The sequence below is a fragment of the Meleagris gallopavo genome, unplaced genomic scaffold, assembly GCF_000146605.3.
Source record: "Meleagris gallopavo isolate NT-WF06-2002-E0010 breed Aviagen turkey brand Nicholas breeding stock unplaced genomic scaffold, Turkey_5.1 ChrUn_random_7180001852287, whole genome shotgun sequence".
Taxonomy (NCBI): Eukaryota; Metazoa; Chordata; class Aves; order Galliformes; family Phasianidae; genus Meleagris; species Meleagris gallopavo.
In genome coordinates this window covers 1-1077 of record NW_011119029.1, presented here as the reverse complement: position 1 = coordinate 1077, position 1077 = coordinate 1, and the positions used below count along the sequence as shown (strand labels likewise).

The 1077-nt window shown below is 56.2% G+C and overlaps 1 protein-coding gene across 1 annotated transcript; it reads right to left on the bottom strand.

The window, feature by feature from the left end:
• Positions 1-4: 4 nt before the first annotated feature.
• LOC104915805 (C3a anaphylatoxin chemotactic receptor-like) lies at positions 5-1051 on the bottom strand (the record flags this gene model as incomplete). The annotated part of the gene is made up of 1 exon (XM_010726729.2): positions 5-1051. A coding segment is annotated over exon 1 (1008 nt), but the record flags the coding sequence as incomplete, so codon positions are not given.
• Positions 1052-1077: the final 26 nt, after the last annotated feature.

The window sequence follows — 1077 nt, the reverse complement described above, 5'->3', positions numbered from 1 at the left end:
TGATGGCAAAGGGGAGGAGGAAGAGGACGAGGAAGAGCTTGAGGCGTAGCGGGAGAACGAAGCGCAGCTGGGTTGGGGAGAAGTCATCGTAGCACTGGCAGCCCCAGCGGTGTTTAGTCTCAGAGGTGTTCTGAGAGGTCCATGGGGTGGTGGTGGGGATGTGGGGTGTGTTTGTGTTTGTGCAGGCAGAGAATTGGAGGGCGGAGATGTTGAGGTCGGTCTTGGGGCTGGAGATCCTGTAGATGTTGAGACTGGGGATCTTCGATCCACTGGGAGCGGTGACGTCAGCAGTGGAGGTGTTGGGGACATCGGTGTCAATGCCGTTAAGTTGGGTCAACTCAAATCCCCCAAGCTGGAATCCATTGACCCCAAAACAATGGGAGTTGTCCATCTTCAGCCCAATGGGGTCAACGTGAGTGGAATTGTCCATTCCAGATGCCCAATTCTTGATCTGATACAGCCCGAAACCACGTTCCCCATCAGCCTCAGACCCACTGACCCCAAACTCTCTGTGATGTTCTGCCACAAAGACGATGGAACAATGGGACAATGCCACCACCCAAAGGACGGCGCTGGCGGCCATCGTCCGCCATAACCTCCGGCGCCGGTTGTAGCGGTGTGGGAACACGACCCCAAAGTAGCGCTCCACACTGAGGGCAGCCATAAAGAGAGTGCTGAGGTAGATGCTGGAGTAGAAGCAGAAGTTTGCTATGGGGCAGAGCGCTTTGGGGAAGGGCCACAACATGTTGGCAGCCACCTCAGCCAACTTGAAGGCAAGGAAGAGGAGGACAAGGAGGCCGGCGGTGGTGAGGTGGAGGAGGAGGAGATCGGCAGCCGTGAGCTGGGGATGAGGACGGTGACATCGGATTTTGGTGAGGAGGATGATGAAGGTGATGATGTTGGCAGGAAAACCCACAGCGAAGGTCAGCGCGTGGATGGTGAGGAGGAGCATGGCGAGAGGAAGGCTGCAGGGCTGAGGAACACAGAGCTGTAGGGCAGGATATGGTGTCATACTGATACTATGGAATGGGACACGGTATCAAACTGGAGCTATAGGAGGGGCTAAGGGGTGATATC